Source organism: Manacus candei, unplaced genomic scaffold, assembly GCF_025592945.1.
Source record: "Manacus candei isolate 608988 ecotype Guabito, Panama unplaced genomic scaffold, ASM2559294v1 h1tg000050l, whole genome shotgun sequence".
NCBI lineage: Eukaryota > Metazoa > Chordata > Aves > Passeriformes > Pipridae > Manacus > Manacus candei.
In genome coordinates, this window is record NW_026138098.1 from 10556418 (window position 1) to 10577134 (window position 20717).

Sequence of the window (20717 nt, forward strand, 5' to 3'; positions counted from 1 at the left end):
GTTTTCCTTCCTGATATAATTACCGTTATTACTCTCAGAATTTACTGCAGCTTTACAGTAAAAGACATAAAACTAGATGCAATAGAGCTGTGGTGGTACATGGCTGTAATAAGACCAGAACCATAGATCCTGTAGAGTATAAGAATATTAGACAGCAGAAAATTAGAACTCCTCGCACTGTCAAAACACTACAAGGTACTGCACTGAGTCACTTGCAATCCTATGTATAAGAATTTTTCAGAAGAAATTACAATCTTGCAAGAAGCGAAAGGTAGAAGAAGCCTTCCCAGTACTTTCCTAAATGATTCTTGTGCTTCCACTGCAGGAACATAAACTTACAAGAGTTTTTTTCCAATATATTAAATTTGGTTTTAAGTTTTGATCCCAAATAACATTGAACTTATATAGGTGGAGACACGTGAAAAGAAGGCCTTGGACTTCTGTGCTTGGGAGAGAAAAGGATTTAACAACAGCCTGAGTTCCTTGATTATTTCACTATAGCTTCCCCATTGTCTAGAACTGCCTCAAATTCTAATTCTAATTCTAGGCTTAATTAATTATTAAAATAAATGCATGGGTTTGATGTAAAGAAAAGATGCAATAATATTGGAAGACCATTTAATCTCTCTTAGATTACAAAGACTTGTCTAGCAAAAGTCTGAAGCACAATAAAGATCCCAAAAGGAAAGTCTCAATGGCAGCATCCACATCTGAACACCCAATTGTTTCTCTCCACTGGCCAAGCTGCTATGGATTCAGCAGGCAGCACAGGTACCCTAACCAGCCACTGCATCTTCCACATTTTGGAACAAACCTGCAGTAATAGGAGGCAGGGCAGAGCCTGAAGCAGGTTTAAGGAGGCAAACAGGAATTCAGTAATCCAAAGGGCTGCATTCCTGGCCCTTGTGAAGGGACCTACTGCCCCAGCTGCAGGATGCAAGTGCTCAGAAGCCCACTCAGTTATGTACCAAGCAGAGATTTACATTGCTGTAAAAAGTCACATATCATGGCAAAACGTGTGAGAGAAGTTCAGAAGGCTCCTCGTTACAGGTAGGAGGGCAGTAACAAGAATCTACTTACTAAGTTTCCCCTCCCTGCCACAGTACTGAGACACTTTTTAAATATTTCTCACTCAGTGTTTTGCCTTTTACCTTAACAAAACAGGCAGAAATTTTAAGAAATCCCTACCTCTGGAAAGGAGTCCTTTTAGTACAAATCTGCTGAGAGGTACCACCGGTAGTAGGGTTTTTTAAATTAATTACCTACCTTATGAAGATAATAAAAATCAGATCCATTACAAACAGCTGCATGTTCTTCTAGCACTTGAAGGATGTCTTTAAAGAAACCCTTGGCATCTGTAGCCAAAGGCCCTGTGAGACAGCCCAGGGTTGTACCTGGCCACTTGGTCACACACGGTCCAAAAGCTGATGCACTGGCTTCTGCTCTGGACCATCACCCTGCCATTGCTCAAGCAGAACTTCAAACCCCACCATCTGGTTGGGATAACTCAAATCCTAACTCATACCCCTCCCTTCAAAACAACATACACTGACCCAATTCATCATATTTTTTTAAAAATGTGTTATATATAACCAGTGTTCAGCTGCACAGTAGATGGCAGTAAATCTTCACTTGCCATGTTAGAAACCCTCTGGCCTTCCTTCAGAATGTAAACAATCTGTGGATACATTTATGACATTTTTCAACATGCTGTAGAAAGAAACTCCCGCCCAACTACACGTCTTCAGCTTTCTCACCAGCCTTTTCCCTAGGTCTGCACACATGATTCTATTATTTCACCCGTGGTTCATTCTCAGAGTTCTTTTATTCTGGAAAAGCAGTGGGATGTACATGCTCTTTAGCACCCTCACATGAAGACTGGCTTATTTCAGTGTAATGTAATCCAAAAACATATGAAACATAAAACAGAGGATTCTTAATCACAACCGTAAATATGTTGACACACACACAGGGTGAGGAAGGGAAAAAACACACTCAGTGTTGCTGACAGTATGTCAAACAGCATTACCAGAAAGATGAGCAAGCTGCAGCATGTGACTTGGATGACACTTTGGGATACAGAAATATATCTCGATTTAGATTTTCTGTCACAGAAAAGCATCCTCTTCCTGCCAAGCCTTTGCAAAGCCCTGAATCTCCCTTAAATTCTCAAATGCTCATCATTTAACCTCTTCTACCAAAGATGCCATTTCAAGCCTCAAAACACTCCATGTCCCAATCTGCAAAAGGTGCATTTGCTAAATAATGTTATATATACAGATGTCAGCTTCCAGAAATTTATAGGGCACATGAAGCCATGAAAATTGAGCCAAGAAATGGTTTTCACAGAGGGTTTGTCCCAGGACACCAACTGGTAGAAGTGTTCCCAACTCCCTGCCTTGGTTCATGGATCTTCATCAAAATGAACAAAGGTTTGCTAGATCAGCTTTTTGATCAAGTTTACTGTTGGTTAATTGGCCATAATTCCAGTGAAATTGTAAAATTCACACCAGTGAGGAAAGCAGCCCTTTAAGTGCCTTCTCTTCATGTCCCATCCAGTATACAAATAAAACTCATCTCAAAAAATACTATTATGTCTTCTTGTGTTTCAGAAACTTTCATAAAAAGCAGGGAGGAAACACAAAACAATCTCTCTCTACATTAGATGTACTAATTAAACCCCATCAATATTGTACCAACTTGTAACAGTGCACAGAAATCTGTTTTACATCACATCTTTCTGACGGACGGCATTCCAAAATAATTTTGGTGCCAACTCTCACATTCCCAAAAGTGTTTTAAAAAACCACCTTGCAACCATCTGTAGAGGTCTCATAACTTGCATCCAGCACTTGAACACTGACTCTCAGGGAATTTTGGGCCAACATTCAAGATCAGTACCCTGGCACCTGCACAGGGCAGTGGGGAAGTGTGAAATCTTTGGGACTCAAAACCCCACCAGAAACATCTTCTGACCACATTTATATGAAAGTCAGTCAAACCACTCCTGCAGTTCTGTTTCTCATGAGCAGCAGCTGAATTGCTTACAAAAGTAATTTGCCTGCTGCACTAAAGCAATTGCCTCTGCATTGCTCCAGGGTGCTGGAGCAAGGACAGAGATTTATGCCAGGACTCACAGACAATACCGCCCTTGTGCCCTCTCTGTTCCAGCAGGACTTGCTTGCAGGGAGTGGAAAATGCTTATAAACAATACAACTTTTCTTCGACAGAATAATGTTGTAGATTCATTTCTATTGTAATTTTGAAGTACTCTGTACACATATGTGACCTTTTCTACTTTTTGAAAGACTCATCAGGGAGGCCCAGCAGCCATTTACTGCAGAAATAAAAGGGGAAAAGAAAGCTACCTATGAATACTAGTTGCTATGCAGATGAGCTGGATGCAATGAAGTATCTGCTCAAGTTGGATTTGCTTGAACCCAGGAAAGAAGTTAAGAGGAAATTATTAAGTGCTGGGGAAAACCTGTAAATTTTGACAACCCACCTGATATCAGCCAGAACAACATATGCTTTGGAGCAGTGAAAAGGAATAAGCCCACTTAGAGATGGTATCAGTAGTATGTGTGCAGGTAAAGTAAACTCTAAAAATGTTCAATATATGTAGTTTTGTGTAGTTTTAAACAGTGGAAGTTATTTTAGAGGTCTTTCTTTTTTTTTCTTAATACTTTCTGATGTACACAAAAATGTGTAACTGAAATTAGAACAAATACCTCTTAGAAATTGTAGAAATGAAATAGAAATGAAAAGTCTCTGTGGTGAAATACACACATATATGTGGATGCCTTTGTGTGAATATAAACAACTACACATATCATACACACATTAAGAGACACATACACCAAATTCATGAAGACAACTAGATTCTCCAAATTATTTTTACGACTTGGCGCAGCTGCAAACCACATCTCATGGGCAACCTTGGGCCTCCTAGATAGCTCCACCCACTGCAATTTACCCAGGGGCAATGATTTGTAGAACTGTCATGTTCGCTGAAGGTCAGGGATCTTGCACATTCACCATCAAACCTGCCCAACTTAGGCTCTAAGCCACTCACCACCACTATGGTAGATCCCTGTGCCTTCTTTTCTTCCTTTAGATGTTCATAACATTGTTAAAAGAAGAAAGAGGAAGAACTTGCTAGAAGTGTATCAGTTTAGTCATTATTAAGAAGTGCAGTATGAAAAAAATCTCAATGTTTTCAAGAAGCCTAACAAGAATATGGAGGTTGTACCTGTGAAAAGTCTCAGAGCTCTGAATTAAAACTCACTTCACTGGTCAACCAATAGCAAATACTTCACCTTTTGGTCCCGGGGCAAAGCCCACTGTTTTCACACTGGCTTCACAACATCTACATCCATGTAAAAGCACAGGTTCCTCTACACCAGCAGAGCAAATCCAACCCAAGACTCCCATTCAGCTCAACGTAACTTGCTTTAGGTGAAGCACAGGGGAACCTTCCCAATTGTAATCTGATGTTTCACAGCTTATGAACAATTATCTCCCTTCTCAAACACTGAATTAAACACCCTAACAGGGCCACAAACTTAAGATTTCCTTGTCAAAGTTTTACAAACCTCCCTCAAAAGATACTCCAGTATCTTTGAAGCGGCATTACCACCCATGGTTAGAGCTGAAAATTTGCCAAAAAGCTGCAATACTTTAATTAAAAAAACAAACAAACAAACAAACTAAAAATCACATAATTATTTTCTTTCCCACTAATTCCTCCAGGCCACTGAAGCATGTGTTTAACATCCAGTGGCCTATTTATAGGTTTAAGGCAGAAGAATAAATCAAATAATCACTTCTGTTGCTTCCAATATAAGAAATACTGAAATTATTTGGTGGATTAAGGCCCCAGACACTACAAGTCAATGAAGCTCTGTAGTATGGTATTATATCTACATATTTACTCCAGGGCAGCATTTGCTGCACCCTCACTGTAGGATAAAGTGTTCAGCAAAAGAAAGCAAAAATCCTTGCTGTGACATGTACACACTCACTTTGGAGGAGCTAATCTTTCAGTATGAGCAAAATGACCTAGATAAACATCTCTTCACACTCCATTAAGTTATGAGCCTCCTCTACATCAAAGACAACACACAACAGCTGAGTCATATACAGTATTTGTGTGACGTCCACTTGTCCAGTACAAATGTCCCTACAGAACCTAAATATCTTCAGCTTGAGAGAAAACTAAAGACAAGCCTCTGATACTGCAACAGCAAACACACAAGATCCAGACACTCACAGACTCGTGACCTTTATTACACCCCATTACAGGCTGCTCACCAGCGTGTGGACAGCCCTATTTATGGTAACATGGAACCACTGCAAGTTATCCCCTGTCTGAGAGCTTGGAGACTGGCATACCTGAACCATCAAATATCTCAGCATTCCTCACACGGGGTTTGTTTTGCTCTAGCAAGAGACAAATTGGGGTCATCCCCAGCCCGTCTTGGTTTTAGTTCTAACATGGTTGTGGGCAACACAGCAGGATATGATGACATGGCATGAGGAGGCAGTACTCAGAGCTGACTACTGGTGATCAAGCTGTTTCCATGACTCTAAAAGGAACACAAACAGGAATTCAGAAAAAATCTTTGCTCATGAGCCAGAGATCAAAGTCAATGAGAGACAAAGCAGTTGGGGATGATGAGAGATTTATACCACTTTTTACCACTTCTCCCTTTTTAATCTTTTCCTTGTCTCCCCGCTGGATAAATGCAATTTGAGTTCCCTGTTTCTATCTAGAAACAGCTTCTTCAAGCTTTTTTTCCTTTTGCATGCTTTGGTTCAATCCTGACACTGCCTCATCTGCCTTTTCCACTCCTTCTCTCATAATGCTGCGTAAAACCAGTTTTGTAAAGCTCAAGTCTGGACACACCACGGGGTCACCCTGCACTGCCCTGTGTGCCACAGCCTGGGATGCTTCACCTCGTTAATCCAGTTACATGCATTCCCTTGGGAGCAAGACTTCCTGCAAAACACCACTGTCTTGATCTAGGTTAGTCATGAGAGGGACAATTGATTGGATTTGTCTCCTTTTGATGTGCTGCAGTGGCTAATTACTCTTACTATTGAAATGGAATTTTATTGCAACTTAAATACACATTTCTGAACTTATTACTTGGATTTGGCTTCAAAATATGTTGTGTTAACAAGGACTCGGCTTGCTGTACAAACTGAGGTTACAGTCTTATTCAAAACTGTGGTAATCTTTATACCTCCATAGTGAACAACATCTAGATTTACTCCAAACTGTTGGTGAAAATGCTGAATAAGACCGTTTCCAAGTCTCTGCAGTATCACACTGAATAGATCCCTTTCTGAAGGAAATTCACTACTGCCAATGGTTCTTAGACATAGTTCTAAGTTTGTTTTTTTTTTTAAATACAGTCAGAAGTTGTTGTACAGATAACGTGTTTCTTCCCTAAAAATAAAAAGACTGGGAGGTACAAAGCAAAATACATTGCAAACATGAAATCTCACTATCTATTTATCTACCTTTATCAAACAAAACCAAAAATATTTGGAAAAAAAAAGTTCAGCTAACTCCTTTTAATAGAAAGACAAGCTAACTGATACTGCAACACTGACCAAAATAATTACACTTCTACCCTCTAAGCTTTCATTATTTCAATTGCCTTTATCAATTGTATTCACCTTAAAAATTCCTATAATATTTTTTCTTATTTTTATTAGGCTAACCCCACTACAGCTATACAGACCATCCAGTCATCATTTTTCAATAGTTAGCCCTTCTTCCTCAGTTTGAATTTATTCCCGCATTCCATGATTTTTTAATTACGTTCTCAGGGTGAAAATCTCTAGGAACTTCAGGATCCAACTTCTCAGATCTTTGGTGCAGCTAACCAGATGGGCTGATTTTCAGTGCAGTTCTACTAGGAAAAACATTACCATATCCTTACTAAATATTGACTTAAGTGTGTACTGCATCCTCCTCATTCGATACAACAAGGTTATCCTGTTCTTTTCCAAATAGAAAATGAAGTATTTGTTGAAAAGTGAGGTATTTATCAAGCAGTTCTGCTTTTTTTTTTATTAATTCTAGCTCATTTGCAGTCTCTTTAGGTGGTACTGGGTCTCATTCCTTTCTAGTGTCTTTCTCCTAAAACATCTAATTCTTTCATCAACCATGGATGGTTTTTAACTTCCCAGCCAGAACGCCCCTGTCAGTTTTTCAGTTTTTGAGTGGGAAGAGTGCAGTAGATATTTTGCAAGTGTTTCTTAACAAAACTCCAATTTAATTTATTCACTTCTATTTTTTCTTCCTGATCAACTCTGCTCAAAAGATTTTCCTGAGAGTGATGAATTCAGCATTTCAGAAACACCAAATCAGCGTGTTACCCGTACAAACCAGCATAAACCTCTTCATTGGGAAGTAGGTCATGCTCACTGGTCCCTAGGCAACCACAAAATCTCACTCCCTTGATCAATTCATCTGCATCCCTGTTCATGACGTCTGAAATGGGTTCAGCTGGTACTGTGTGCTGTGGTTTTTGCATTAAAAGATTACTATCTGTTTTTAGCAATGCTAAGTGTGCTACTGTTGGCTGCATCAGATCTCTGGCATATTGAATGGCTCATTTTTAAATATTCCGTATCTGTTTTCCTTCTCCTCCCACACGATGCCATACAATAGACTAGTTCCCATCAGTCTCTGGTTTTATTTAATGGATTCTTTTCCAGAACTTGATTATCAAATGAATCCTTATGTAGTCAAAACTCAGTGGATATGAGTTACTCATCAATTCTTTAATACTATAACATCCAGCATAATTTCTCTTTTTTTTTTTTCCTAGGAGTCTGGATGACCACGTGAGCAGAGAGAGAAGTGAATGGGCACCACATCGCAAGGCAAGGACCAGAAAGTACGATGGCAGAGCCCTGACTTAGGCAGAGCCCTGGCTTAGCCCTTGCTTCCACTGAGGCTGGGTGATCTCCCTAGCAAGAGCTGCATCTAATGCTCAAAGCCACTGCTCAGTCACAATAACCTGACCTGGCACTGGTTTGACCATTGAAATATCTCACGAGCTTTATGACCCTAGTCACACAAATAGCTCCCCAAGGGTTTAGCAACATTTCTTAAAATGACTGAGAATATCAGTTCCCTCCTGCTGGTCTCCCACAGCCCACCAATGCCATGTGAGCAATTTCTCTCTAACGTATTTTGTAGTAGGGGATCAGTCTCTTCAAAGCAATCTGAGCTCAGTTTGTACATTTGACTTAGCAACAGCACTCAATCTTGTAAATGAAATGTTAATTCAATGCCTTCATATCTGCTTCTTATGATGTCCAGACATGCTTTGCCTTCCAGTTTGTGAGGTATGAGCTGCTGCATGCAGGGAGCTCTGCAGCTCCCTGGAACCTGGCCCAGAGTTGTGCTTGGGTTCTACTAATAGGATGAATTTTGTTGGCTTATAAGGCAACGGTTCATAGGATGCTGCATATCTTTCTTCCTTTCTCCTGACAATTATCTTCTGGTTATAGATCAGAACCAAGATGAACAACAGGATATTTTTCTTAGCTACATCTAGAGACATTTCGTGCAGGTAAGAGTAGAAAGCTAAAAAGGTCCAAGCTGTAAACACAAAATTAGATGATGATGGAGAGATTAAAGCCAGCTACCAAAACATGGATGTTATTTTGTAAAGGTAAATAATTGTATCCCACTGTCACATACTTACAGTGACTGCATCTGTATGGTAAAAAAAAAGAGGCAAATATAAAGAAATTAAACAAACATTTTCCTATTGAAATGGTCCATACTTTGATTTAAAATAAAAACAAAAATATGTGAAATGAAAATGAGAACAATGTATTTTTTTAAATGTTCTTGCAGATGAGTAATGGACATGAAACAAAATTTTTCCTATTCTTGGCTGGAAAAAAAAGTGCCGCTTCTGGTTATCTGTCTTAGGAGACACAGAGGAATAAGGGAAAATTTCTTCATATTGATTAAAACCAGCATTCAGATCCCAGTGTCTCAGAAGAGACAACCACAACACACCACCAAACACAACCACTAACTCTGGTCATCCCCTGTCCTGGCCTAGCTCACCAGAGGAGGTAACAGTCATTGCACACAAGCAATGTCAAGTGACAGCAGTTTTTCTTGACACATACTCAGCAAATGCATCAACAACAGAAGTGAAATAGAGGTAGCCTGGGTCCTCCCCAAGGAAAGCAGGAGAAATATATCTAGACTTCACTCCTGACCTCAACGAGATTGTTGCTTGTCTTACTACCAGCATCTTGTGTTAACTCTCCAAAGCAGCAAGCCAAGAAGCCTAACAATAAAAGGCATTTAGGGAAAGCTGTTTTCATTCCTCCATATCCCACCAGTTCCAAGGACCAGAGGTTTGGGGCCTGGACTTCGCTGTGTGACTGGTGTTCACATAACTGCAGCCTTAAAACCTGCTGGGCATGACCGCCTGCAGACACAGCAGATTTCCATCTGTCTTCATCACCAAGCTGTGGCTGTCAATCCCACCAGCTTCACGGGAAACTTTGGTGTTACCAATCAGCTTAGCCTACTGTGCACACGCCACACAGCTATAAACCATAAAATTATTGTTTTTACAAGGGCAGTGGATTTAAAATTGCGTAAGCCTGTCAGATGAAGAAATGGGAGGCTATTGGACCAGCCGAAATACATATGCAAACAGATAAAACCATAGGCACCAGTGCCTTGGGATATATATGAACCCTGAGCCTACAACGTATATACAAGCACAAGACAGAAAAGGTATTTTGTATTTCTCACAGACTGGCACATACAAGAACTGCCCTTGGAGGAGCAGTTCGCCACGTGATCTCTAAAGGCAGCAATGGCAGCAGCATCTTCTACAGATACAGAGAGACAACAGGTGGGAGAAGCAGATGAGACAAGATTTCTTTTAGGTGTACAAAGTTTGTATTTCATTCATGCTATTTGTGAAATAGAATAACATCAGCAAATAGTCATGAGGCCACAAGTTAGGAAATTACATCATATATTTGGCAATGACTGCAGGATATATATAACCTGGAACATCAAACCTGCCATAGAAACAGATGCAAAAAGGAATTCACTTGCCCCTGTGCAATTTGCAGTTTGTAACATTTACATGTGGATGGGTAAGTTGCTTTTTGTTTCCAAGGAGTCAAGACAGGCCTAGTAGAACTGGATTGCACATTCCCACACAAAGGGCAGCAAGGGATTGTTACAAGCTGCAGAGCACAGCACAGAAGCTAATTTGGTACACTGAAAAAACATAAATCAAAGAAAGAGTGTAAGGAACCCTTTTCTATCTCTCCATTTGCCCATTCAGAGTAGTTACAGAAAGAGAAATTACTCGCAGTGCTATAATTTAGTATGAGTAACCCTTATAAAAAATTCTCTGTAGTCAACCTTACAATAGAAACAATATACCTCCCATCTTCCCTTTGGGTTATTTTAAACCCAACTCAGAGTAGTTCAATGCCTAGAGCCAAATCCTCCAATGAAAAGAGCACAGGAATAATTTTATTCCCATAACCTGACTTAAGGTCCTTCTTGGAGCAACTGTGCACACATGCTTTCAGAACAGGGCATAGTGAATCATCTGGGATTAAATTAAACTAAATTAATTCTATGCAAACTAATATTTATTGTCTTCTCTTTTTATAATATAATGACTTAGCTCTCTGGATAAAGGTAGGCATAGATAACTGAGATCCACAGGACAGTGGACCACACCTATCCAAAACTACTGGTATCCTACACCATTCGTTAAAGGGGACAGCATGGATGAACTCCTGGGCATTGGAATGAACACAACACCAATTTAACAGTTAGAGGGTCTTCAGAATAAGGAATTGTAAGTAGACAAACCTGCCTGTGAGGCCAAACAATTTGGTCAATCATAATTCACAATAATGCAAATAAAATAAAAACACTGTTTGGAAATACTATCAGCACTTCACCACGCTGATCTTTAGTAACTTTCCTTCTTCCTTCCCACTCTCGACAGGGGATAAGAACCAACCTCAGTGTTTTGCTGAGGAAAGATGCAAGTGAATCCCACCCCTTCTGCTAACATCCTTGCTTGCATGGGGATAGCACTTTCCAGGGAAATTATAAAACAGATTCCAGGAAAAATACTTTGTGTCTTAGTGCCTACCAGTCACAGCAAAATGTAGAGGTTTTGGTATGTACTGTGCAAACATACACAGAACTAATTCTTGCTGTTCAAACTCTTCCCCATCTTGCAATACTGTAAGAGCTTGAGAAATCAACTCAATCTGGATTTACTGCATTAAAGATTTGTATTGCTGGCCTTACCTCCCCAAAATTAGTCTTCGATGTTTCAATCTGCAGAGTCTTTTCTTTTTTCAAGAACTCCAGGGTGCTTTAGTAATTCTGCTTAGTTATGTTTTGCGGTTTTGGATTGTTGACTGTTGAGTGTAATGTACTTTTTACATGTGAGAGGGAAGGCAGAGAAATTGAGCAAACCCACCATAAGCAGGACCATGACACTGGCATTTTCTTAAACGAATCGGGTTAGCACACACATTTAACTAGCAGGAGGTGTACCCATGTGACTTCAGTAAGCCTTCAACAAGTTAAATCAATAGTGCTCTAAAGCACAGGTGTTCACTGCTCATTTAAGCTTATCCAGATATTGGTTGAAACATTGCACAGGTTAAATAACTGCAACTTCCAGAAACGTGCCAGAAAAGGAGGACTGCTTGCCTATTCTAAGGCTTGATGTATTTCTTTGTCTTGCAGCTACAATTCATAACCACATGCAGAAGTCCTGATTTCTAGTAATTAATTGGAATCATGATCACATAAAAATAATTATCCTGCAGCATAAAAATAATCTAAACACTGAGGAACAATTTCAAGCAAATGGCAGTCGTGCTGATTGAGATTTTAGAGATGCTGCAGGGATATTGCTTCCTTGCTTCTAGCACTGACATAATTTTAAGATACAAATATAAACAAATCTTTATAGTGTTAGCCATCAGCCTTCACACACGGCTGCTGCAATCACTCCTCCCCTAGACTTTTCTTATTTTCCATAAGGATTTAAACTATTTTGATCATGCCCTCTTACTCAGTGCAGATAGCAAAACACAAATGTTATTTAAGCACAGAAATCCTTAAAGTAGATTTCACTGGGGTTAGGACCTATTTTTAGCCCAGCCAGCACAGAGATGCACTGGAGTGTTTACTAGCTTGAACATAGGTCATAAAGTTTGCATTTGTGGTTACCAAAGACCACCTGCAGTTGAGATAATTTATGATCAGTGACAACTGTTTATTACTCTCCAACAGGCAAATAAATTTAACCCTTCTCTATCAGCCATAAAGTTTCTGAGTGAACACTACAGCAATGACCTCTGTGGTGTCTTTCAAGTGCCTCTTTCAACCCTTGTGCCCACAGAAACATACAGGGGACTTGCTGCCCCCAGAGTTACAGGCTTTCTATGCTGCTCAGGTCTTCAAGTGGGAAGTGCCAATTAGACATGCAAAGCCAAAACCCTCCAGAAACCTCACAGAAACAGCAGGTAATTAAGTTATCTGGAAAACATAAGAAGCCCTTCTGCAGAAAGAAAGAAGAAAGAATTCAGGAAACCAGACTTGAGAATTGGATACATTACTGAATAACAACCACTTCACATTTTATCAATTTCAATATTATTTCACCTCAAATTAACCCTGCATGTATTTGTAAATCCCTGTGAAATATTCAGATATGAAATGCAAAGCCATTTTTTTGCACAGTATTTTCAAATATGTCCTCTTCTGCTTCTATCACCTATTACGTTTGTATTAGTTTCCTGTTGTCTATCATCTTCTTTCTATGTCCCAACTGCAAATTCATGAAGAAGTTTCTAAAAAAGTCCCCTGGCCCACCTCTTCCTTGTTGACTGCCTTGGGTAGGAGGCTGAGGGACGCTGCAAAAGGCAACAAGATCTTAATTGACCAGGTTTGGGCAAACACAAGAATTTTATCACAGGTAATGATTTACAGGATCAGGACTCAAATGCTCTGTGATGGGTCTTTTCTGCTCTATTAAACAGTGACTGCAGCTCAGCCCAGAAAAGCTGCTCTACTGTTCTACCTGGTAATAATACAAAGGATGGAGGAAGGAATTGCATGTTTTTCCAAATCAAAGCAATTCTCCCTGGGAATACTGCATTGTTATATTTGCCTATCACAACATAAATATGATAAGCCTAGATTTTAAGTCACCTTTGATTGATGTCCTGTACAGTCAATAGATAACACTGATGATAAACAAATAAAGTCACATGACGGTTATAATTTGGATTTTGGACTGCCTAGATTGGGAACAATGCAACATTTCTCTAATTACCGCAAGAAACTAAAACAAGTTTGGCCCTTTTTTATAAGCCTAATTAATAGAATTTGAGCTTCCTAAGTCAAAACAGACACCCATTTTTCTTCTCTTCATAATGAATTAATGTTAAATAATGCATAGATCATCCTGCATCTAAATCAGGTAAACAGCCCCACCTGGAATCCATTCTCTAAGCACAGAAAACAATTCTGAAATCTGACTTTCAAAACAGAATGATCACTCCATTCCTCACCAATTCCAGTTTACCATATAATTTATTCTGGATGAATTCTTGTTTGTTATTTGTGTGAACACAAGTCTTCTAGCAATTAATGTCCATGAGAACCCAAGCTCAGTCTGCATCACTTGTCATTCTTAGATAAATACTAATGCAAATGATTTTACACAGTGAATTAATATCTACTACATAAATAGCTACCATGACCTCCTCAACTTCATTCCCTGGGATACTCAGGGCAACTAAAAACAACCATCCTGATGTTATTTCAAATTTTGCTGAAGCCAAGAAAAAGATTTCTACTTATTTCCACAGAAAAGAATGAATTCTCTTAACCATACACTTATGCCTTTAAAAGTGTTGTCTCTGAGTCGTTAATTCATTTACCATCAAAATATTCTGTGCAAAAGTACTGGGTAAGACAACTCTGGTAGGTCTCCTGGGGTTTCCTGACAGATTCCTATAGTCTACAGTCTCCAAGGTTGGGCTACTGGTTCTCCATCATCCAGCTGCCAACCTGGCAAGCCCTGGGAGAACTGGCTGTGGATAGGGCTTTCAGGGCTGGTCTGCTGGATCGTCAGCAAGGTGCTGGGCAGTGCATGACTGAGTTTCACATTTGTGGAGGCAGGAACCTGAAGCACTGGTTGCAGCTGAGGCTCAGCTCCTGCCTCCATCCCAGGCTGAGTGCCCTAGGAACCCAGGCATATGCTGCCAAAACCATCAGGAACTCCAGCTTCTCTGCAGGGAGTTCCTCCAGCTCAGCCTCCTGAGCCAAAGGGCCAAAGCAACTCAAACATCTCAGCTGTGAATGATGCAGAGGCACTGCCCCTCAAGCAGGGAGCTCCTGATTGTATCATCTGAGAGGAAAAAAAACATGAGTCAGAAATTTTGTATCTTACATGCTTGCAAGAAAGAGCCTATTAGTTCAGATCATACAATACATGCTGTGTTTTTTCATAGAGGGACACTGCTCTAAAAAGCAAGCTGACACATTCTGCACTGACTTCATCTTCCAAATGATTTCACATTTTGTGCCAAAACCAGCACATTATAATAATCTTGTCCTGGAATGGAACGCGGGAGAAATTATTTATTACATATATTCACATACATATGTACTTCTCAAAATAATCAGATGTTTGCTCATATTAGTAGCTGGGACAATAAATAGATTAACACCTTATTATCTCCCACATCTGTGAAGATTATAGTTATCTACTCCTTGGCAAGCACTTTGGGTTGTGCAACAACATAATTATGCATCATTCTCACATACTTTTGTGCAATGGAGCTCTTGTGTGAGGTGTCAAATTTGTTTAAAAAAAACTTACAAGGGAAATAAATTTTAGGCTGCTTCATTCAACTGCTTATTGATGCAGCTCAACATCTCCAAAATCTGTGTTCCTGACAATGCAGCCTGAACTGCAGACAATTTTTAAAAGTAAGATTTGTTCATAGTCCTTGAATTAGCTTACACTGCTGAGCCAAATGGAGCCCAAACTTCAGCCTGGTTGCACAAGTGATTTAGAAAAATACATGTAATTGAAATTAAGGATGCCAGATTTACTGCTGGGATATGCTGCTGCATTCCCACTGATCTCCATAGCATTAGTTAAGAGCGGAGGTCACTTTGCATTCCAGCACGCTTGAACAACCCCCTGAAGAGCAATGCCATGGGCTCTAGAGAGCTTCTGAAGACTAACAAAGCACAGAAGAGGTGAACAAGGGCAAGATGTCTGATGTCTTGAGGTATGTCTTTACAGACAAACAGGGAGACTCTTAAGAAAGATATTGAGTTCTAACAGGTTTTCAGAGATCTGAGTCATCAAGAGAAAAAACAGGGCACTTGGTGCTAATTTGGTTAGAACTTACTGATTGCAACTACTGTTTAATCAGCATACTTAATGTCATTCAGTACAATGAATATTAACTTAGTGATGAACAAACATATTGTATTTGCAGCAATAGTCAGTTCTTCAGAGGAAGGCTAAAAGTCTCACAGCCCTCTGATGAACATGCTAAAACACATCAAGAAAACTATCAGTAGGAAACTGCAATTGGCTGGTTAAAAACCATGTTCAACTGACTGATGTATGTCTCTTTGGACTCATGATATCCGAGAGACTAAAAACCCTTTTGGAAGTATGACCCTTACAAGTGTAAGGCAATCTGGATCTCCTGCACATCAGATTCCTGCCTCTCTTGTCCCCCCAACTCATTTTCAAGCTTTCAGTTTTGCTCTGCTAAAGATAAAGGGAGTTCAATGCTATGCAGGTGAACATGCAGAGCTCCTGCTGCTTTTGGGATGTGATCAGAACAACAGTGCTAGTCTCACATGTTCATATAAAAAAAAAAGCAATAAAACTTGAAAGAAAGTAGAGGGATGCTGTATCTCAGGAAACAAAACAGCAGATGATCCCCAAATTTAGAAGGGTTATCCTGTCATGCAATGAGGCCCCAAATTTCAGGACAGACCAAGAAAAGCTGCTACTAACCCAGCAGAAAGGAGTTCTACAGCTCAAGTGCTGCAAAGCTAGGGCTCTGATATAATACAGGATTAAGCATTGGGCTTATAGTACTCTTTCTGAAGATTAGTGTAAAATTTCTTCCTTAGATAATGCAACCATGTCAAGAGTCAGTCCCACTTCCTCTAGTCATCAATATCTTTATGTACTGTGATTAATGTATTTCTAATTTTCTGATTCCTAGGGAAAAGATCCCATTAGGTTTTGGTGTAACCCCTTTTCCTCACACAAGATTATTGTGTAACTTTCTGGCTAATGTATCCACCAGGGAATGAAACACAGAATTTATCTGACGTTCCTACATTACTGCCCTGGAGCAGATGCTCCAGCACAGAAGATTTTCAGATTATCAAGATGGGGTAAGAGGAATGTCACGGCCTCGGGTAGTCTATGTAGGGACACTTATCAAAAAGACAGCTGGTGTAAGATTGCTATGTTCTCTTCTTCCAGTGCAACAAAAGGTACTTTTAAAATGTTTTAGATAATTAAGTTGAAGCTTATTTTCCAAAATACAGCAGACTGAGGAATTCATTGCCCCAGCTGAAGAATTTGTTTCCTTGATGCTGAAATAGCCTCAGTAACATAGTATTATCCTTCCTCTCAGTCTCCATACGTGTCAGCAGATATTTCCACTAGGTACACTGCTCTCAAAGCATTCCGACAAGAGGCTAGAATCATAGTTTACTGTCCCAGTAAGACATTAGGCTGTTCTTGAGTACCTACTCTGGTAGGGTGGAAGGATCTGGGATATCCTACTTTGACAAGCTACAGAACAATTAAACACTTTAAAGGAAAGTAATCTGTCAACTTGTGGAGTAGAAGAGATTCACATTCTGTACCTCAAAAATGCAACGGTGGCAGAAAGTTGTGCAAACAATAATGAAACTTTGGATTGCAGTCCTGTGGTTGCGAGTAAAAAATCACACCTTTTATCTGACAACAAACAAATGCAACTTGTGAAAGAAAAAGGACTAAAGACCACATGAGAACACAAGCAACAAGGAAAATTAGTCTGTAAAAGCCCAATTTCTAAGATACTTTTGTATCTGGCACAGATCAAGCACTAGAAAAGAAGCATGAAAGAGAAAGGTTGTGATGGGCATCCGTGTCGCCACAGCTCTGGAATGCTGCAGTGAATGTTTAAAGAAAGCCTCTCTGAGAATTGCAGGATCCACATGGCACGGTGCACACATGGTGCATAGTACAGCATTAACTGAGCAGAGGTTCTGAACAAGGAAAACATCTGCATCTCCTCCTTTTTTACATGACTACAATTTCTCCTTCACAAGGGAATTAGGTGCCCCATCTGCATCAGAGCTAGCGCTGGCCAGCACACAACTTTCCTCTGGAAGGGATTTTGTCTAAGGACAAAAGCTGCTTTGAGAGCTGAACTTGAAGCTATTCTGCTCACAATGCACTTCAGTGACATTAAAAAAAAAAAAAAAAGAAGACCAGACAGAGAAAAAAAAAATCTGTTCTGCTATGGTTTTCCTGACTGTGAGCTTATTAAGGTAACCTTTGCATTTTTTTCAATGTGTTTTCAGTGTTGAAAAGCCACAAGAAGGTGAACAAAATTGATCATGCATATAAGTACCATGACAGACCTGACCAAAATAACATTTAACCAACGAGGAGGTGCCCGCAGGGCACATGCACACGGGGTTTACCCATTTCACTGTGCATGACTTGGCTGTGTAATACATATTTTGCATCATCCTCTGCTCCAATTTTTTTCACATCAAACCCTTGTAAAAAGATCAACAAGCTCTTAGGAGGATATGAAATTACTCACACAACAGAACACACATAAGCCATGGCTTAATTCAGCAGTGTCCTTAGCTGGCCACCTTTTCCTAGAGTATTTCCAGCTTCCACAAAATTTCTGGAAAGCAAGAGACCAATATTTAAGAGTCAGCAACAGTTTAGTTTGAGTTTTACACCATTTACATCTATTTATCTTTTTTTCCTCGCAAGGTTTCCATGTGACAGAAGAGCAATTTGCAACTGATAGCACTGAGATGCACGACTTTGCATACATTACCCACTATGGTGCAGCATAGAGATATTTCAAGATAGCTTAAAATAAACTGGCTTGAGCACAAAAAATGGGTCTAGATGTAACAACACAGACCTCTGCCATAGCTTCATCTATCCCAATAAGGATCAAAAGCAACTGGCACAACTTGTAGATACGTTAGGCTTGGATCAGTGCCCACCTCTGAGCTCAGCTTTGTGAGCGGGCTCTGCCACTCCTACCCCATTTTGAGCAGGCATTTTATTCCATTTTAACAGCACTTCTGCACAGAAAGTTTAGCCTCCTGCTACCCATGTCCTCATTGCACAGCCACTTGTCACCAGCCCTTGCAGCAACACCCACATCGACATCAAACAGGCAAACTGGCTGTGCCACATATCCCAACAGCAGCTGTGGCATGCACAGAGAACAAGAGCCTAAACATTCCCCCTCCTAACCCTATGGAGACATTGGAGACACTGCACTGGAACAGACAGCATCCTGCATTGCTGCCACACTGGGCAGGGGCCTCTGCAAAAGTAAGGAATAAAGTTTTCATGCACCTCAAAGGTGATTTACAACGAATGGAGATGGGGACATGGAAGAGAAAAATACGTTATTTTTCTCCACATTTGTATGGCACATGAAATTGCCTTCTTAGCATATCTGGTCCCTCCAGGATACAAAAATTGTGGCAACTGAAGGAAATAACAAAATGATGACATAAGAATCAAAACAAAAATTAGGCATCTGAGACATAAGAGAGTTTTCAAAACTATATTAATAGTTTTGAATTTAAAAAAAAGTTTTGTAAAATATTCAACATCCTCTCCTTTTTCGTGAGAGCAATTATATGCTAAATGTTCTTAAAACTGAGAACATCGAACAAAGAGAATCAGACATGAAATTCCTGATTATGTAGGAAGAAAGTACCTAAATCTCAACAAATTAAAAGATCAAACGTCCAGTATTCTTTCAAAGATCAAGCTTGTACTCAATCATTCCTCAAGTTTAGCTCTTCTCATATTCGGGGGATCTATTTTTTTTCTGGCTTTAAAGCACTTCCTAAACATCACTTCTACACCATCAGATGACCTAAACAGATGATGCACTTGTATGCACAGTGCATATTTTATGATCTGCTAGACTAGGTTTTCCTGAAGTATGTTCAGAAAAAAGGCCACATGGAAGATAATTTCTTTCCACATACATGACCTAATTTAATTTTCAGTTGCTTCTGCATTTTATTTTTTTTTATGCTTAAGTTCAATTCCTGTTCTATTCTGTCCTCCGCTCAAGAAAGGAATCTAGAAATTTAAAGGGTAAGTCCAGGAAAAACTCACAATTTATTACAGAGGCTTACTTAAAAGAAAAAACAGCCACAGTGGATTAATGTATTTCCTTTCCCACAGCTTTTTCATTTAAACCATAACTCTGCATATTTACTGCAACTCTTCCATCTGCCAGCAGCATTGTGCTGACACATCCAGCACACAGGCTGGGCACTGATGGTGAGGAGACAAGTCCCACCACTGCTCTCAAACTGTGATTAATATGGCGTGAAGCCTGGTGAAAAGCCACACTTACGGACGTTGCTATCAACAGTGACCCAAATCCTTGTTATTTCAGCCCTTTATCCTAAATGTGAGTCCAGTCTTTAACAACATAAAATGCTTAAGAACAAAAACCAAACCAGATTGTCATCAAAAGCTTAAGGGCTATAATCAGACTTGCTCCTTTTTCTTGCAAGTCCTGCATTGCCTGTGTAGGGGGGAGAAGAAACGGCTAAGGCAGGCATTTGCTTTTTCTTTTATGAAAAGCATTAGAGCCAAAGAGGAGGTACTTACCTTTTTACAAGGTCAAATAGAGTCCACATCACTGTCACAGTTTATCCTTTGAACCTGATCCTTTCAGCAGGCATATATATAAACACACTCACTTGACAATATGGGAAGTGTTACTGATAGATAAGTTATGTAAATGATACAGCATTACTATAATCACCTCTAAACTTATTCTCGGAGTTCAGAGGTTTCTGGAAGAGATCAACCAGCGACGTTGTCACTCCAGTGCCCCACCACAACAAACTTACTAACTGCAACAATGTCACAGTAATTCTTCCAACAGCTTGGTAACCTCTTTGCAAACCTCTCTCTCCAGCCTAGCACTGGCCTGAACAAACCTAGCTCCTCCCCAAATTGAAAAAAGTGTGTTAAAGCCTGTATGTTGCTTCCATGTAGTGAGCTTCAAGAAAAGGTGATGTTTCTTTTCTTGTCTGTTTTGGGGGAAGGTTATTTCTCAAATGTCACTCCTAATTACTAATAAGTAAGTTGACTGCAATTCTGACACTAACTTCAGAGGTCCACTGGTTTAAATGCGGGTTTCATCCCTCTTCCATACACTCATAATTTCTACAGGAGTAATGGAGAAGTCCCAATTGCAATTGGACAAGATGGGCAAACACATAACAAAATGTGGCCACTTTAGCAGCTTGAGAAGGCCATTGAAAGCCACACATAACCCCAGCTGACAGGAAAGCTGAAATTCAGAGGTCTCCAAAC

At 39.8% G+C, this 20717-nt stretch overlaps 1 protein-coding gene across 4 annotated transcripts in view; it reads right to left on the bottom strand.

Moving 5' to 3' along the window:
- Positions 1-20717, bottom strand: part of RBM20 (RNA binding motif protein 20) — a 100400-nt gene that overhangs the window by 47289 nt on the left and 32394 nt on the right. Inside the window, exon 1 of one of the 4 annotated variants that reach the window (XM_051800448.1) lies at positions 17935-17972. The exons of the other annotated variants lie outside the window; for them this stretch is intronic. Coding sequence (XP_051656408.1) covers positions 17935-17957 — 23 coding nt within the window. The 5' untranslated portion in view covers positions 17958-17972. Of the gene's footprint in view, positions 1-17934; positions 17973-20717 lie in introns of those variants that run through there. 4 annotated transcript variants of the gene reach the window in all.